Source organism: Mustela nivalis (genome assembly GCF_964662115.1).
Source record: "Mustela nivalis genome assembly, chromosome: 3".
NCBI lineage: Eukaryota > Metazoa > Chordata > Mammalia > Carnivora > Mustelidae > Mustela > Mustela nivalis.
The window spans coordinates 176,782,084-176,799,846 of NC_139022.1; the positions used below are offsets into that span (position 1 = coordinate 176,782,084).

Sequence of the window (17,763 nt, forward strand, 5' to 3'; positions counted from 1 at the left end):
GCGACGGCAGCCCCATGCGTCCCGCACCTGAAAACTAACGCAGACGGGTGTCCAAGACACAGAGACAGAATCATGTCCCTATGTTCAAGCAAAAGGTTAAAAAAAAAAAAAAAAAGCGAAGAGGGGGACAAACCACTGTTTTTCAAATTGTACTTTATATAAGTTATATCATATCCCATCACCCAGATGGACTGTAATGTTTCACATTTAAAATTTATTTAGAAATCCCCTCTGTCAGGAGAGAAGTTCCTCTATGGGTAGACCTGGAAAAGTGCTCTCTGACAGGGGGCCTTTCCCGAGACTACGTGAACGTGAACCGCACTGGCATTACTCTTCCTTTCTGGGGAAGCATGTTCCCAGGAGCCCAAGAGACAGGCGTGGGTCCATGTGGTGATTGTACAGGAAACATATGTCTTCCAAACTTACTTAGAACCGTTGCCAGAGAGAGCTTTTCACAGTCACTGCACCCTCTCTCTGGACACAGGAACTCTTGCCAGCACAGACGGAACGACTGTCTACAAGTCTATCGAAGGTCTTTTCATCCATCTGTCCATCCGTCATCTGTCTGTCCACCCATCCGTCCAAACATCCGTCCATTTCTCCATCCATCCGTTCATCTGCCATCCATCACCCAGCATCCTCCCTCTATCCATCAGTCCTTCATCCATCATCCGTCCGTCCATCCATCATTTTCATTCATCCAACCATCCACCATCCTTCTGCCCATCCATCCAAGTCCTTCCATGGGCCAAGAGCACTGCTGGGTGCGGGAGGTCCTCAAAGAATTCCCAGCAACCGCGATCTGAGATGTGGCTTATCACAGGGAAACAAAAACAAAGAAGAAGAAGAAAGAAAAGGAAGAGAAAAGAAGGAAGGAAGGAAGGAAGGAAGGAAGGAAGGAAGGAAGGAAGGAAGGAAAGAAAGAAAGAAAGAAAGAAAGAAAGAAAGAAAGAAAGAAAGAAAGAGAGAAAGAGAAAGAAAGAGAGAAAGAAAGAGGCACTTATTTTTTCTCCTAGGGAAAAAAAGATGCAATGTATAACATACTCGAATGGAAATGTAACATGTGATGGAATGAAATGACCATAAGGTCTTCAAGGCAAATATTTTTCCCAGATTTTACATGCTAAAATAAATCACCAATGGCTTGAACTACATTTCATTTTACATGTTTTGTTTTGCTCCAAATTTCTAATGTCTTAAGGGTTGAAGATATGATTATTCAATGACAGAAAATTGGGGTGGTTGATATCACATCATTGCCTATTGAAGTTCTCTGTCATTTTAGTACCACTCTTAATCTAAAGGCAGCCAACCATTTTAGCATCACTGTAAATCTGGTGAGTAACAGCATATGGAACCTTTTTTACTTTTGTCCTAGTTTAATTTAATTTTTGTTTTAAAACTGGTAACTTTTTGGAGCACCTGGGTGGCTCAGTGGGTTGAGCCTCTGCTTTCAGCTCAGGTCATGATCTCAGGGTCCTGGGATCAAGCCCCGCATCGGGCTCTCTGCTCAGCAGGAAGCCTGCTCCCCCCCCCCCCCGCTCTGCCTGCCTCTCTGCCTACTTGTGATCTCTCTCTGTCAAATAAATAAATAAAATCTTTAAAAAAAAAAGGGACAAAGGATGATCACTGTCATTAGACAGAGGAATCCAAACCAGTAAAACTGATACATCCTGGAAGAACAGGAGAATGGACTTCCTGCCTGCCCCCTCTCCCCGTGGACTTCCTGCCTGACCCCCCCCTGTGGACTTCCTGCCTGACCCCCCCCTGTGGACTTCCTGCCTGACCCCCCCCCCCCCGTGGACTTCCTGCCTGCCCCCTCTCCCCGTGGACTTCCTGCCTGACCCCCCACCCCGTGGACTTCCTGCCTGACCCCCCCCCCACCCCGGGGACTTCCTGCCTGACCCCCCACCCCGGGGACTTCCTGCCGGCCCCGTCTGGACCTCCTGCCGGCCCCATGGGGACCTCCGCAGTGCTTCCTGAGTCTGTCAGCCCGCTCACCAGGCAGTAGCAGCTCCAGTTTCCAGCTTACTTGAAGGCCGAGCACACCCCCCAAGAGCCCAGCACCAGCGGCCCGCTCCTGCTCAGGAGTTTGGGCCTCGCTGAGGAACTGTAATAACCACAACTTCTTTGCTCAGTTTCCTCAGCCCCAGGAGCAGTAGCTGCTTCTTACCTTTGTTATCTTGCAAAGCTCTCCTGTTCTCGTTGTAATTTTTCAATTAATATCTGCTTTATGCATTGCCTTAATTCTTTCTTTTCAAGTTGTGTAGTGTCTGTGTGCTAACTGGACAATGATAGGGGTAACAGTAAATACGAAGAAAAACACAGCAGGGGAGAGGATAGGCAGAGAGTGGGCAGTTTTCGAGGTGTGGGTCGGGGAAAATGACATTTAAGGAGAAAAAGACCCTCCAGCTCTGGGTGAGCCTCAAGCAGCAGGCTCTTACTTTAAAGAGCATGATTTCATCTGGCCTCCTCTTTTACTCTCCAGACAGGGCTGGGCTTGCTCTTGAAGAGTCATTCCCTGCAAAAGCAGACTTTGGATATCCTTGTTCTCCAGAAAATGCCAGACGAGGAGCATCCCCCAGAGAAAATGACCACAGGGATCACGTTCCTTCTTCTCCAGAGAGAACCATCTGGCTGGTTCGGGCAGATCATCCTGCTCCGGTGGTTGTGGACATGACTACCTTCTGCTGATCCTTTCAGCAAATATTCTACTGACCATGAGTGTCTGTATCAGGGCTGTTCTTGGGGTGACGGGGAAGCCCCCACCTCCTGATCAGGGACATCTGGATACTGAACTCCAGCCACAAGGGAAGGCTGTCATCTGTCCTCTCCTCACTGCTACCTGGCCCAGATCGCAGACCAAAGACACAGTTACTATATCCATAAAATCTCTGGCACAAATTCCAACATTCACACTCCTTCAACTGGTTCCTCAGTATGTGAACAAGTAATGACATCCAGTGTGTTTAGAGAAGACGTCACCAGACGGAGAATCTGAGCACATGGATCCTACACCTCTCAATCCGCCTGGCTTTGGGGTGCCTGGGGAGCTCAGTTAGTGAAGCATCTGCCTTTGGCTCAGGTCACGATCCCAGAGTTCTGGGACTGAGCCCTGCAGCAGGCTCCCTGCTCACACGGAGTCTGCTTCTCCTTCTCCCTCTGTTGCTCCCCCTGCTTGTGCTTGCACACTCTCTCTCTGTCAAATAAATAAAAAAAGTCTTATTTAAGAAAACGTTGCCTATCTGGGGGGGGGGTCACAAATATCTTCTATGTTTTATTCTAGAAGTTTCACTGTTTGAAGTATTCCATTTGGCTCCTTTTTCCATATTAGGATCATTATCTGTGTTTGGCATGAAGTCAAGGTAAAGGGTTCAAAAAAATCTTAAAAAAAAGAAAAATCCACCTGGCTTTGAAATACCGGTCATGTCAGTTGCACACCCCTGAAGCCCAGGGTCGTCATCTGGAAAAAAGGGAAGTGGAACAAAACTATGGATTTTATAATTAAAATCCTTTAATCATCTCATTTTAGCTTACAATGAATGGCACGCTAAGAGGGAAAAAAATCTGTGGTCACCTCAAGTGTGAAAGATTTTCTAAATGTTGCCTTGATCAGACACCTCACTAGGTGCAGAGCCCAACATGAGGCTCGATCTCAGGATCCTGAGATCATGACCTGAGCTGAAATCAGATGCTTAGCCAACTGAGCCACTCAGGCACCTCCTATTAAGGAACTAGCCTATACTTATTAAGGAACTAGCAAAAACATATATAATTATCCAGAGCTTTCTCTTGGTTCCCCACACTCACGTTTCAATTTCCTAATAACTACCAACTCTAGCCCTACTTTCTCTAAAAAACTTAGTTTTTCTATAATTGTATTACATACCTCCCAAGACCGACATATCTCCAACCTGGTTATGCCATCACCAGGTTTCCCGGATTAGGACGCTGCTCTTAAAAATTCCTGTTATCTCTTCTAACCACTCCTGTGTTGGTTTCCCCCTTCTGCTCCTGCTTTGTTTCCCTGGTTCCAGGACATTCTTCAAAGTCAGTTAAAAGTCTGGCAATATTTCAGACAGCTTCCTAGGATTTATTGGGTGCTGTAGAAAAACTCTCAATGACTGGAGTTTCCAGAGACTCCCTGGAGTCTGAGGTTGGGAATCAAACCTAGGACAGTTCAAACCAGGGCCCTGAGTAAGTCCCCAACCAAGGGAGGGAATTCTTAAACACACGTGAGAACTGTGGCATTTACAAGTTTTCCAACATCGTTGAAAACAAGAGAATAATTAGATTTTAGGAGAAGTGATATGTAGCCTATGCATTACGCTTTAACAGACATGATGCTGTAAGGAGGAAGAGCAAAATCTCACACAGGTTTTGTGACACGCGTAATTGACAGACTTGGTACTCTATGGAGGGCGGAGCTAAATGATAATCCAAGCACCGAACTTCTTAACATCCTTTAAGAAAATCTAATCCTCTCATATGCAACAGCATACTTATCTAAAGGAGACTCATTAACGGTACTGACTAATAGGAGTTTTTAAAAATAGTTCCTCAGAAACCTTATTGAGGAAACCATCTCTCTCCCAGGGGCACCTGGGTGGCTCAGTCGGTGAAGCAAGCATCTGCCTTCAGCTCAGATCATGATTTCTAGGTCCTGGAATCGAGTCCCGCATTAGGCTCTCTGCCCAACAGGGAGTCTGCTTCTGCCTCTCTCCTTCGCTGCCCCTGTCCCCTACTCTTTCTCTCGCTCACAAATCCATAAATACCTCTTTAAAAAAATTCTGAGTAAAGTATGAGCTTCAACAGAAAATTCAAGGTGTTTGGAATTAGCCATGGAAAGAAATCAGATGAAATGAATTCTAAAATTAATTGTATAGTTATTTGTACCTCAAAACAGAGGTTGAGAAAATATAATATGTTTTTGTAAATTTGAAATGTAAGGGTTCATTGCAAGCAAAAAAAAAAAAATCAGTTTATGTTAACAAGAACTTGGGGATACAAAGACAAGGGAAACAAGGTTTTTAGAAGAGCTCACAAACCTGTGAATAAATAATTATGGAATGAACCCACATATATTTAAGAGAAGCCCCTGCTACAGTATAAATGGAGATCCTAAGCTCTGAGAGGACCACATGCTGAGGAAGGCAGCCCTGAGATGGAAACTGAAGGAGAAGATCATGACCCCTTATGGGAACATTCAAAGGTGATGTCATGACAATTCATGTAAATGACTTTGCAGGCCCCTGTATGGCAGCAATACCCTGGTGATGCTAGAAAGCCCAAGAATTCTGTGGTTTGCAGTGCTGGTTCTCGACTCGGGCTACCAAGGCTCTAAATCCCACTCTTCAAAGAGTCATCTGTAAAATGGGGAAAATAAAGTGGTCTTGGGCAATTATCTGTAAAATGTGTTAACAACAGCATCCGGAAGAGACTGACTTCCTGGATGGAAGTGTGAGGGGTGAGGTCATCTGCTCTCTAGTGAAATGATCGTTTAATTCCTGAAAATCTCTCTCTCTCTCTCTTTCACACACACACACACACACACACACACACACACCACATAGCAGAGCCATTTAAAGTCTCTGTAAATTTTCTTAAAGGCATCAAGAGTGGAGAATCAGCTACTGAATTTAATTTAATCTCAGAAAGAATGGTGGCATTTGGTGACATATGAGCCACAGTCTAGTCACACACTTCCCCTGCCCCCAGGGTGTGAGGGAGCTCTATGCCAGGCCTGTGCCACCAAGAAGACAAAGGCTCCCTGCTCTGCAAACGTCCATTCTAGAACTACGTTTTCATATAAGCAGGAACAAGCCACCAGCATCTCTTCTCTCCTTAGGTCCATATTGTAGAAGCACTGTATGAGCCGTCATGGCCATGAGAACCAGTCTGTCTCCTACAGGCAGGCCCTACCCTTAGGATGGAAGCTGTAGTCCAGGCCCAGCAAGCTGAGAATAATGAAGCCCGAACAGCCCCGCACCAGCTCTCCTGTGACATACAGGCTGCAGGCCGGGAAGCGGGGCAGAGAAGACCAGGCACCCACACCTTCATCCAGAGCTCCACCGACAGGGACAGGCAAGCCCTGGAGGAGCAGAGTGTGGCTAATATCTCCAGAGTTCCTGGAACATGTTCTCTAGCAGAAAACATATTTTATTTTTATTTATATAAATTATATTATTTATATAATATAATATATAAGTTATATTTATTTTATTATATAAAATATAATGTGTTTAGCAGAAAATTATGAAACATGCACAGAAACAGAAAAGTGTGACCCTTCCACATGAAAACAGACAGGCACCGTAACTGCTTTTGAGGGGACGCTGATGTGGGGCTTAGCAGACAAATATGTCAAAGCAACTATTATAAACGTGTCACAGAACCAAGGGAACTGCACCTAAAGGGTTACAGAATAAGCGAAATTATAAAAAAATAAATAACCAAATGGGAATTCTGGAGTCAAAAAGTACAACTTCCCGAACGGTGTTACTACAGAAGCATCACAGGTTCAGGCGGCCAGAGCGCACAGTGGCTCTGAAGATAAATCACCGAAGACGGTGTAATCCGAAGCTCCCAGACGGAGAAACACATGAAGGGAACTGAGCGCCGCATTAGGCGCACTAATGTGTGAATCACGGGGTTACCGCAGGAGGAGCACAGACACCCACACGCGTCCACACCACGGTAAAATGTAGAAAGACAAAGACAAAAAATAAAATCTTGGAACAATCGTAAAAGAAAAACAAAAACACCTAGCTCCCCTGCGCCGCAGAACTGCCGGGAGCTAAACCGCCGACTTCTCCTGAGGAACAGCAGAGTGAAGACGCAGTCGGAGCGCATCGTCAAAGTGCCGCAAGGAGACCCCAGCAAGGAAACCATCCCGGGAGGGAGCACCGCCCCGCTGGCACCCAGGGATCTGCAGCCGATGGCGCAAAGCCACCGGGAGCCGCGGCTTCGCTCACCGGGACGGCTGGGGGAAAAAGAGGGGACAAGAGCTGGCCAGGACGAGAAGTCGGAGTCCGCATACATTGCTGGGCGGATACAGAATGGAAAGCTAATGTGGAACGGTCTAGAAATTCCTCTGATTGTTAAACACAGGATTTCCAGAGGACCCAGCAATGACACTCCTGGGTATAAACACGGGAGCAAGGAAATGCGTGTCTCCAAGAGAACCTGTGCGCAAGCAGCAGCACGGGTCGCAACAAACAGAAAGAGCACAAACAATAGTATCTGTCAACTGCCGCAAAGATAAATTTAAAAAAATGTGTTATATATGTATAGCAGGTTGTTATTAAACATTAAAAATAATGAATTTTTTAAAAGATTTATTTATTTGACAGACAGAGATCACAAGTAGGCAGAGAGGCAGGCAGAGAAAGAGGAGGAAGCAGGCTCCCTGCTGAGCAGAGAGCCCGATGCGGGGCTCGATCCCAGGACCCTGGGACCATGACTCAAGCAGAAGGCAGAGGCTTAACCGACTGAGCCACCCAGGTGCCCCAAAATAATAAAGTTTTGATATGTGTTACAATGTGGATGAAACATGAACACGTTATACTGTGACTGAAAGAAGCCAGTCACAACCACATGTTGTACGCTTCCCTTTATGAGAAATTACCATATTGGGCAAATCTATAGAGACAGAAAGTGAGATGACTAGGGTCTAGGAGTGATGGGGGTTGGGGGGATGGGGACTGTCAGGGGTTTCTTTCTGGGGTGATGCAGAGTCTCGGATTAGGTGTGGTGAGGCTTCTAGAATTCTGTACAAATAGACTACAAACCACTGAACTACACATTGCCAAAGGGCGGGGGGGATTCTCTATGATGTATGAATCACATATCAAAAATGCTGTCTTTTAAAAAAATAGAACCTATTTGTTGGCATGTCATTAGGCTAAGTAACATAACAAATGCGAGGCTGTTTGCCAAACACGTGGCACAAAGTCCTCAGTGAATTAAGGTCGCACCTTCTGCTACTGTCCTGGGCATCGCTGCTTCCTGCACTGTCACTAACGCAGTCATTCTGGAAAGGCACATGCCGTGTGTCACACTTCACGTGCCTGTGCCTGGTGATCACAACAGACCTGTGACATCAATTAGGTAAAGACTTAAGAATTACACTCACTGCCTTTTTTTTTTTTTTAATAATCTTATTTAGTGAAATACGAAATAGTTTGAGCCAAGGTACTTGGTGGCAATTATCAGGATGACGTTACAGGCCTTTCTAGGGTTTACGGATGGTACAGTGGAGAAGTCCATGACCTTGACAGATGTTAACAGGCTTTCCTGGGACAGTCTATGCCTCCTCCGCCAGGTGTTATACCTTGATTCTACCGTGAGGGTTCAGCTGGACAAAACTATGCCAGAACCTTACAGAGATGCTGCCCCCTCCCAGCAAGGCAGGGCGCCAGCTCTCTCTGCCCCTCATGGTATCCAGGTGTGTCCTATTTCATCCCTGTAGTGGCACTGCCCATTCCCTGCCTCTCTCATCAGACAACACAGGTCTGAAGCACATTCATTATTCGCAAGACCCTTAGGGAAGCACTCATTTTAGTTTTCAAGAATATTTGTTTACTATAAATAAAGCCATCAGCTCTTAACTTTGATGGTGTTCCTCATATTTGTTTTTAAAGAACTACAGCAAAGTGCTTCCCAATCCAAAAGCTGAGAACCACGGGAGAAAACTGTCCATCAAAAAATGTTTGTAAAAATTAGTACCTACCTGCCCATCAGAAATCACATTGTCTCACAACAGTCAACCCTGTTCTCTACCTGAAGGTGTGAAACCCTTAGTCAAGCGATACAGTTTAGCTTACGACTTCCGTACTGCAGATAAAACCAGCAGACTAGGATATATATTTTTATTTTTCTCCCTTCCTAAGGATCTTGTATTCCAAATGCTTTCTCTGCTAGGATCTACAAAGGTATGTGAGAGACAACAGGTCAAACCAAAGAGAATTCTACGGGCACCTGGCTTCCAGCAAATAGCTGGGTCAACCAGAAACTCTGAGAGGGAGAGAAGGAGGAGGAAGAAGAGGAGGAGGAGGGGGAGGAAGGAAGGGGAGGGGGAGGGGAAGGAGGAGGAGGAGGAGGAGGAGAAAAAAGCTTAATTGAGATGAACCTGGGACTTAATTAGAACCAAAAAAATAAATAAACAAAACCCAAAAGAAAAAAAAACCACGAAAACACCAAAAAACCCCAAGAACAGTAAGAACAAAAACGGAGCCATCCTCTAATGTAAAAACATGTCATTTCTCTTCATACCTTAAGAGATTTGATAGATGAGCAACTGGGGAGCCATCAATCAAGACAGAAACAAAGGACCTGAGAGCTACTCGAGAGATGATCCCATTCGGTATTTTTTATTATCGGGCTAAAGAAAGGGGACTTCTCATCCTCCCTTTTTCTCCTTTAAAATGCCTCTGATTTGTCCTATCACATAGCAAATGCCCCTGAACCCCACAGTCATCAGTGTGGCTGCAGTCATTTCTGTTGTGATCATCCACAGACAAAGCATCAGTGAAAGTGGATTAACTGCCTTTGGCACATGAATGAGGAAAGCATACAGATTTCTAGTCCAGTGACCAGAATATTAAATTCCAGGGTTCATTATCCGAGAAGTTTTTTTTTTTTTTTCTGTTCTTTTTCACTTCTTTATCTCACGTGTAGTTGTCACGTATGACTTGCACCATTAACTCCCCTGGAGATCAAAGAGAACCAGAAATCTCGAGCGGCTGCTCCTGGGACAGAGTCCAGGGCAGGGCTCAGCGATGGGGAGGGAGGCCTTGGCTCACAGAGACCCCGGCTTCAGTAAGCCTGGATCCCTGCTGGGTTCACGGGAAGCACCTCGCCCAATCTCACAAACAGATCCAAGTCTACGAGCTCTGCAGGCATGGCACACCTCCCTACAGCACAGACGGCTTCCATTTCCAGTGCGAGCCTTCATGAAAGGAAGCCGAGGAAGAGATCCCCTTCCTTTAGTGCTTATATGAAGAGTTCTAGCCCTTTCATTAAGGAAGATCTGTTTTTCTTGGGAGAACATGGAAGAAATCAGCCACATTGTCTTCAGTCCTAAAATTTATGCTAAATAACCGCCACCGTGTCATTGGCAAAACCCTGTTGTAACCATTCTCCAATCAAAAACCCTTTACAAATTAGAGTAGACGTGGAATCAACCCACTTCCAATTCCCTTGAAAAGCCGGTGTTAATATTTTTTTGAAAAATTGTAACAAGATTTAGCATTTGCACATACATAGTATTTGAAGGGTCTGGTTAGGAATGCCCCTGCAGCATCCAAAGTCCACACACCTGTGCACAAAATCCTTCTGAGATGCACAGTCTGAATTCCCTCTTTCCAAAGAGAGAAAGACACTTAAGATAGACTGAAGGCATCTTCTAGAAATGTAATAAATGTTCAAAAATTTATTTTCCAGAACTTTACTATGGTCAAGACCTTAAAGGATTTTGGCCACACACATTTGCTCAGCTAACCAAATCATGTCTCATTCATCCGTGTATGACCGATTTATGTACTCAAGACTCTAAGTATCCACTAAGGTTTTCTTCCCTAAAAATATGGAAAATATTTTAAGAAAACTAAAAGACAAGGCATTAAGATTTTGGCTTGGGGTAGCCTGAGGAAGGCAGGCACCTTCTCAATGGGGCCAGATGCTCCTCACTATAGGGCCCCAACAAATGGGATCACTGGAAGCATTCAAGTGATGTTCAGTGTCTACATTAGATACTAAGAAAATGGGGAAGTACCAAGGAATCATTGGTCCCACGAGATTTGGACTGCCTGGCTCTGGATTCATCACCGCATTTGGGCAAACACCATGATCTCTAAGTATGTGATCCTCAACACACCCTTCCAAAGTGCTTCCAAGCACCTGATCAAACAATCCAGCTGGCCAGTCAGTTTTGCACTGTTGTTCTATCTGGAATGAAGACATCCCTGCAGCACTAGCAATGGGCCAGTAAGCTATGGGGGAACCGTCCCCTGGGGAGTTTGTGACATCAGACCTGGCCGTGCGTTCGAAGAGCAATCTTCAAGCTGGGGCTCTTCCCAGGTTCTTGTAAAAACAACAACGTAAGTCTGGGCGCGGGCACTGCCGCCAAATGCGCCAACAGAGGCAGACTGACCTATTGCAGACAGCATGACTTGGCGATTTCCTCCTGCTTTTACAGACCGAAGAGATCTGTCCTGCCATGGTAACAGAACCAGCTACAATCCCTGAAGGAAAACTGCACCCCCTCCCCTTTCACACACCACGGGCACCCAAGCTGCACTCACCAAACCTCTGCACGTTGAGAGAGCCACCGAGGAGTTTTTGTGGGATCGTAAGGAGCCTTGGTAGAAACAGAAATCCTCAGGCGGGAAGGTGTGCACGGACTTAGTGCCTCCCTTCCCCAGGGTCTGCACCATAAATCCGGGAGCCATGAGGTTGCTGGAAGCTTTCAGCTCCACGTGGAAGTCGTGCCTGAAGCCCTTCAGCCGGAGGTGGAGAGACTCCACCATGAGCGGGGCCAGCCCCCTCCTCCTCCTCCGAGAGCGCGTGATTTCATGGGACACATAGTCTCCATTGTGGTCAACCTCATAGGGAGACACCAGGTCATATTCTGAAAGACAAAGAGAGTAAGGCAGAGTACGTGTGGGGTTCTGGAAAGACTCAGGGAGTCACGGGATGTAATGACACTTCCGCCTGGTAAGAAAAGATGGTAGGAAATTTAAGCATCAAGCTGACCTCAGATCCACACTGTAAGATGCAAACAACCAGAGTCAGGAGTGAAAATCTTCCAAGTGGCCTTTAGGGAAGTCTCCACTGCCCCCCGAATGTGTTATTTCCAATCCGGCAATATCTAGGCACTCCAAAAGAAAACTGGATCATAGGCCAAAGAAAACTGAAAGCAGACCTCTAGGATTATATCTCATAAATTTTACTTTGTATCATGATAACATGCAATCATTCATGGCTCTAGATATTCTTTTAGTCATTCTTTTGTTTTTTTACAAAAATCTTCATTGTGCTGACAAGAAATTTTAGCTTCAAAATACCAACCATTTCTCCGAAAGCAGTTAAAAAGACAACTATGGGGCGCCTGGGTGGCTCAGTGGGTTAAGCCGCTGCCTTCAGCTCGGGTCATGATCTCAGGGTCCTGGGATCGAGTCCCGCATCGGGCTCTCTGCTTGGCGGGAGCCTGCTTCCTCTCTCTCTGCCTGCCTCTCTGCCTACTTGTGATCTCTCTCTGTCAAATAAATAAATAAAATCTTCAAAAAAAAAAAGACAATTATGATGGACATTCCTTGATGTTTAATATTTTAATAGTTAACTGTTCAAATCAAAGAATCCTACAAACCGTATGCAGACATATTCCAGATGCTAATGTTTCCTTCACAGTCTGCTCCCACTGAAACCACCGCCCAACCTCTTCCTGGCCCGAGTTTCTGGCACGTCATTGGAGTTCACCACTCAAGGTCTTCCTCAATGTGCACCATGGTCTCCTGCCCACTCCGATTCATAGTATGCTAGCCAAAAACACATTCAAATACATATTTTTTTTTCTGATGTCAATAAGGGGCTGTCTGATTGCAGGGCACCCACAGGCTTGCAGGGCATCAGGAGCTGATGATGTCCCAGTGTGGCTTTGGCCTACATCCAAGTTGTCTCCCTCTCTGTGGAAAGCACAGAAGGACGCTTTATAGCTCCCTTCATTACAAAATGTGCCGTCAGGAGCCTGTGATAGGCTCATAACAGGGGCCCTGTCCTGCCTCAGGGCGACTTGTTCATTCTTCTGGGAGTCATAAGGTAAAACACAGAGATGACATTTGGTCAGAAATAAGCAGTATTTGGGTAATTATTTTTTTCAGGAGAAATGAGGTTTTCTCTACAACCAATCTGTTTCAGTGCAGTGTCTGTCCATAGGTCCTTGTGCCGTCAGGGACAGGGAAAGTTCACGTTGGAACAGAGCAGGCAGCCAGCGCCAGTCAGAAATGACCGTGGTGGGTTGGGAGAGGCAGAGCAGGCCTCTGGTGGTAAGGTCCTGTCGGGAGCTCCCCCATGCCGAAGCCGATGGCGGGTGCGTGTCCAGGCCCAGAGGCAAAACCAATCCCGTGGCAGGATAACCAAAGGCTCAGCTCCGGCCTCGGCAATTCCAGGGAGGCTGTGTCCTCTGGGCAAGAGCTTCGATTTCCGACCCCAGGGGCCTGGTCCTGCCGTGCAGGGATCAGCAGGTACCACGGACAGCACATTGGGACAGACCACGTGACAGCCAACCATCAAAATCTACAGCGAAGCAGGGCATTTGTGTCCCAGAGGACAAAATGCATTGGGCCTCTTTCCTGTTTTACTTGGGAAACCAGGAAAATGAAACAAACCTGCTTAAACTGTGCGCAGCAGTGGGAGAAAGGGGGAAGCAAGTCAGGGATTTGCTCATCTGGGGTAAGCCTGGGATTGCAGCCTGTCCCGGGCCACGCTGAGAGACAGGGGACGCATGCCTGCCTTTCCACCTTGGGATCCCCCACTGCCTTCTGCATCCCCAGCTTCCTGGACCGAGGCGGGAGGCTGGTGCACGTGGCCTTGCTGCCCAGTCACCATGCCGCCCAGGGCTTTAAGCGGAACCCTCTCCCCCTCACTCCAAGTCCGTGTCCATTCCAACAGGGGCTGTGGAGTCTTCCAAACACTGGCTAATCAGCAAATTAAAACATAAAAAGATGATTACCACTTAAAAAAACCAAATTGTTTCCAGATGATATAAGCCATATTCTTAGGACCTTGTTTTGGAGAACATATAACATGCTTCCTTTATCTGGAGGGGACATAGAGTATCTACTCTCAAAATAGTGACTGATAAGGCTCTTTTACATGAACATATACAGGGTCCTATTGATAAACGCTAGGCGACCTGTTAGCTCAGGGGAAAAAAATGAACGGCCTGCGTTACCGCATTTGCCTATTCCCCACTGTGGCTGATCTCCGGAACCAACGTGATGCCACTCAACACGGAGTGTGGAAGAGCTGCCCAGTAGCACACCTGGACACACGCAGCGTCTCCCTCACACAGACAGAATGTATGCAAAGAAACTTAACTGCACAGATAAGAGCCAAAAAATGTGAGGGATGAGGTTTGCATGTTTTAATTTTGTTTTTAAAAGGACTTATTTCCCTGTAACTTTATACATCTCATTTTTCAGTGACCAGCTCTGCCAAACTTAAAGGTAAGTAACAATCAGCTCTGGAGGACTGGTAGAGGCTGGCCCCGGGCCACCGGCTCCACAAACAGCGAAGCCACACTTCGTGACCAATGACAATCGGTTCCGAAGAATGAGGAAGTGAACCTGTGATGGAAGAAGACCCGTTTTTTCAATTTAGTCTACTGATTCTCAACCAGAGTGTTTCCCCTCCCACACCCCAGGAGACAGATGTTTGGAGACATCTCCCTCTGCCACGGAGTGGGAGGGGGACAGTGGTGTTCCTGGGATCTACGGACCCCATCCAGAGAGGCTGCTACAGTCTTCAGTGCACGGGACAGACTCCAGGGACAAAATGGTCATACCGCCGAGGTGAGGGGGTCTGGATTTAGTCCCACAACAGTCCTTTCTACCAAATGTGTATTCTTGGGTATGTGTAAGTGAATGTGAAAAAGCTCACCACTGAAGAACTCAATGGATGAACAAAATAAGCATCACATTTCGTCATAGTCCTGTTGCTATCTGGAAATAAATCAATACCTAACTGTAATAGACTGAAAACATTAATTTTGAGCTTATAATATCATATTATAATCCCCACAAAAATTTGCTCATGATTTCAAGAAAAAAAAAATAGTGTGAGTCCTAATCATTGAGAATCCTTTATTTTTTTAACCTTTTTCTTAAAGGTTTTATTTACCTATTTTGAAGAGAGAGAACTAGAGGGAGCATGCTCCAAAGAAAGAGCTGGGGGAGGGGCAGAGGGAGGGAGGGAGGAGGACGGAGGGTCAGTGTCAAGCCAGCTCCCCGCCCAGCATGGCCTCAGGTGCAGGGCTCAATCCCCAGAACCCTGAGATCGTGAGCTGAGCTGAAGTCAAGAGTTGGACGCTTAAGGGACTGAGCCTCCCAGGCACTCCTGTTTGAGAATCCTTTAGGTAAGACCTATGTCCTTTACACCCTTGGTTAAGGAGGAAAACTTTACATATGGCTGCTCCAGCTGGTGGTCCAAACTCCTCGATTTCAAGAGGTTTTCGGACCACAACCTCAAGTCCAAAAATACCCTGGTTTCACAGTGAATGCATGAGGTATAGATCGCCTGAGCACGCAGGGCAGGTTCACAGCAGCTGCAGAGAGCAGATCTGCACCTTGCCTCCTGCCCCAGCACTCAGTGACATCACATCCATAGCTTGGAAGCAGCCACCTTGTGAGTGTTTACCCCATGGGAACCAGAAAAGTCCTCCATCCGGGCTCCAAAGAGCCTGTCGTTAAAGATTGACAAGCACCCCACAGGTGCATCTGAAAGACACAACCCTGTCTCACATTCCCCGAATGTCTGAGAGCAAATCAATACAATTTTCCAATGCACACACAGAAACAAAAGTTCTATTATGTACGACGAAACCCCTTTCTAGAGAACTTCTAAACCTTGCCTTGGAAGCGTAACTTAGTCTAGAATCAAATGCTAACAAATATGTGATATCTCTTGGCTCTCAACAAGAGCCACTATATTTATTTTTAAAGGCAAATCTGAAAGAAAAGCATTAAAATCTCCTACTAAGGAAAAACAATTCTGAATCAGCCAAAATGAAACGGGCGTACTTAATGTCTGAAAATAGTTTAGTTATCTGTTGTGGCATCAAGCATAGAGGGCAGAAAAGAAAAAAGAAAAAAAAGGAACAGAGGGCATTCTCTTTCCCGCTGCTGAACTGCTTCAGACACAGGAAAACTGGCAATCACAGCCCGAATTATGCATGAAATAACCTTCTGGCCAAAAAGAGTGATTCCAAAATCCATTTGTATAAAAGATGCCTAGATATCCAGCAGTCACATAAAGTGCACCTGGGCTCTACTGTTCTACAGGGAGACAAGGAACCTACTGAGCTGACTCTTTTCTCCCGGTAAGATCAATGAAAGCCCTTTAGTGAAACCCACTTTCTCCACTTGGCCATTTATCATTAAAGACCTCCAATTGCCTCCATCAGAAAGGACGAATACCCAATTTTTGTATCAACATGGACAGGACTGGAGGAGATTATGCTGAGTGAAATAAGTCAAGCAGAGAGAGTCAATCATCATATGGTTTCACTTACTAGTGGAACATAGGAGTACCATGGAGGACATTAGGAGAAGGAAAGGAAAAGTGAATTGGGGGAAATTGGAGGGGGAGACAAACCATGAGAGACTGGACTCTGAGAAACAAACTGAGCGTTTTGGAGGGGCAGGGATGGGGGGTTGGGTGAGCCTTTGGTGGGTATTAAGGAGGGCACGGATTGCATGGCGCACTGGGTGGGGTCCATAGACAATGCATCTTAGAACACTAAAAAAAATAAAATCTTTAAAAAAATTTAAAAAAAATAAAGACCTCCAACACACAGAAGGTGGGTAGGGGGCTTAGTGTGTCCACTAAGCTAGGACTGCTCTGATGATGGCTCACACCTTCCCCTCCAGTTTCTGACCAAGTGAGGTATGTGGTTGTCCTGGCAACACTCGGCGTGTGACACCAGCCTAGATGCCAGGTGATCCGAGCCCCACGCCAGCCAGGCTGGAGTCCACCTCACAGGAGTCTGTCCTGGCGAGGAGCAGGGAAGCTCACTTGGGCAGGAAGGCTCTGCCTTCTCCTTCTGGAAAAGGTTCTCTGTCTATATTGCTTCTACCTTAAAGAAAACATATTTTCTATAAAATGCGACACAGTCCTCTGAGAAATCTCCTGAGACTTTCAGGAATTTTCATGATTTTAGAAAACTAGAATTTTTACAAAAAAATGTCTTCTTTCAGAAGTGCGTGTGGAGGGAAAAATCCAATATGGATAATTATATTGTGGAATGCACCTTGAGAGAAACATGAAAGAAGACAAGGCCAAGCCCAAGAAGATGACCTTTACATAGACTGATAATTAGCTTTCTCCAGCAATTCCAGAGCAGAAAGTGACCTCTAAGGGTTTCCTATCACTGACACCCAGCGCCCTCTGCTGGTCCCTAAGGTCTTCTGTTCCGGAATCCCCGCCTCCCGCAGTGCTTACAGACCTCCGTGCCCTCCTTCAGCACGACTTTATTCAAACAGCTAATGCATGTGTCAGATTCCTGTCTTTATACGACAACTATATTAAAAAGTTTGTTATGCATTTTTTTAGACTTTCTGAAAATACATTAGGATCATCAAATCTTGTTCTTCCTCTAAAATACTAACACTTGTTGGAACTGTTGCCAAGGGCTAATATGAAACAATTGTAACGATAGAGCTCAGCAGCTGACATCCCACACCTGCCTTCCCTTTCATCCAAGGCGGCTGAGGGCAGAGACAACCATCCCCAGGACAAGTGAAAATGGCAATCGCCACTTGCCAACAGCACGAGTAAAATCACACATTGCAAACCGATCAGACTTGTGTGACAAATCACAGCGGAAGGTATGGGCATTGCCCAGCATGTCTCCAAACGCTAATGACCCATCCCATGCACTATATTTCTTTTTTTTTTTTTAAGATTTTATTTATTTATTTGATAGAGATCACAAGTAGGCAGAAACGCAGACAGAGAGGGAGAGAGGAGGAAGCAGGCTCGCCACCG

The 17,763-nt window shown here is 46.0% G+C and overlaps 1 protein-coding gene across 5 annotated transcripts in view; it reads right to left on the reverse strand.

Moving 5' to 3' along the window:
- The window catches only part of ADAMTS16 (ADAM metallopeptidase with thrombospondin type 1 motif 16), a 143,934-nt gene that overhangs the window by 124,824 nt on the left and 1,347 nt on the right, over positions 1-17,763 (reverse strand). For all 5 annotated transcript variants that reach the window (XM_082723451.1, XM_082723448.1, XM_082723450.1 and 2 more), the window contains exon 3: positions 11,304-11,629. In XM_082723451.1, coding sequence (XP_082579577.1) covers positions 11,304-11,629 — 326 coding nt within the window. The remainder of the gene's footprint in view (positions 1-11,303; positions 11,630-17,763) is intronic.